The 1,447-nt window shown below is 33.9% G+C and overlaps 1 protein-coding gene across 1 annotated transcript in view; it reads right to left on the reverse strand.

Annotated features, from left to right (window-relative positions):
- Positions 1-18: 18 nt before the first annotated feature.
- The window catches only part of LOC112144049 (urokinase plasminogen activator surface receptor-like), a 10,920-nt gene continuing 9,491 nt past the window's right edge, over positions 19-1,447 (reverse strand). The window contains exons 2-4 of the mRNA XM_036215910.1: positions 1,406-1,445; positions 855-965; positions 19-758 (exon numbers count right to left, since the gene is read on the reverse strand). Of these exons, the coding sequence (XP_036071803.1) occupies positions 562-758; positions 855-965; positions 1,406-1,445 (348 nt within the window). The 3' untranslated portion in view covers positions 19-561. The remainder of the gene's footprint in view (positions 759-854; positions 966-1,405; positions 1,446-1,447) is intronic.

A 1,447-nucleotide genomic window follows, 5' to 3' on the forward strand; every position in this document is an offset into this window, starting at 1 on the left:
TCAGCTGAGCTAGCGGTGATCAGAAGAAAATCTTTTTTAGATTCACAATACTGTATATTTTCCAGTTGAGTCCTGTCTTCTATAAATTCCAGAGCAGTTCTGGATGGATGTTTTTCAAACTGTTAAAGATGATGGTCATTTAACAGGTAACTTCCTGAACAAACACCTGATACAGTTCTGCGTCCTTGTCTTATTCAGATATGCAAACTACTGATACTCTACCAACAGCCAAAATATGCAGAATAAAATTGCATACATATATGTTTGTCCCTTACATAACTTATACTGTGAAATTTCTAAATAGCTCTCCAGGTGTTTAACTGCAATCAGTGTCCTTCATCATATCTAAACAATTTGTTCTGTTTTCCTTATTACTTATTGCTCAACAGTAGTCTTTTATAATTTAAAAATACTTAAACCTCTCATTTACTTAATAAACATTTTGTTTTTTGAAACCTTTTTTTTGTCTTCCCACTTTGGTCAGTGGACTATTAAAGTAGGTGAAATTCTAGACAACACCAGAAAATAAAAGGAAAAAAGAAACTCAGCTATGGTCATGACTTATGAAAACAAAATCAAAAAGATCAACGGCCCTACAAAGAGGCTAGCAGTGGCAGTGGTGGCACCGTTGCAGAAGTTCTCCTGGCAGCAGCTTGTTTTGATACCAATAGATCCTCCCCACATGTTGAGATTTCCAATGGAGCATACACTCTTTGAAGCACAGCCTTTTGAGGTCTCTGACATTATTATGAGTGATGCTGAGGAAAAAGAAGGATAAAATATATTTTTTTTCAATTTCGGATTGGTTCATATTCATACTTTAATCTTCAGAAATAATACAAAATGCAGGTTACCTGTTGATGTAGCACAGTGATCCTGGATCCCCTCACAATTCACAGTTCTGTTGCAGTCATCTCCAACACAGCTGTAGCATTTTAAGCCATTTGGAACAGGTTCGCTGGGTTCTGTTAACCGAACATCAGGAGTTTAATGTTAAAAATTGTTTTTACTCTGCAATGTTCTAGTCATGAAATTATCGGTAGGTTGATAGTTCACAGATTCATTCAAACCTTTTAAAGATATTTCTAAAAGTTGATTTTTCCAAAAATTACAGCAACTAAACTATAACAAAAAAGCATAAAGAAGAATGAATATTGCATTTATAATGAGTTTAAGGACTAAAGTTTAAAATTCATCTAAAATGTACAATTTAAACTCTTTCAGAATTTTTTTTTTTTGGCTATACATTTTCTATGTGGTTGCTCCTTTTTCCATTCTTTTTCTGGTTTTATTAATTCTGTTATTATTTTGCATTCAGTGCGGTTAAATTGGATTTTACTGTAGAAAATCTGCATCTTCAGGTTAATCATCCTATAATAAAAATGTACAGTAGCTCTGACATTACCAGGGACAGGTTCAGTGTTGCAGAGGTCTGAGTTGCAGCACT

The sequence above is a fragment of the Oryzias melastigma genome, linkage group LG16 (assembly GCF_002922805.2).
Source record: "Oryzias melastigma strain HK-1 linkage group LG16, ASM292280v2, whole genome shotgun sequence".
NCBI lineage: Eukaryota > Metazoa > Chordata > Actinopteri > Beloniformes > Adrianichthyidae > Oryzias > Oryzias melastigma.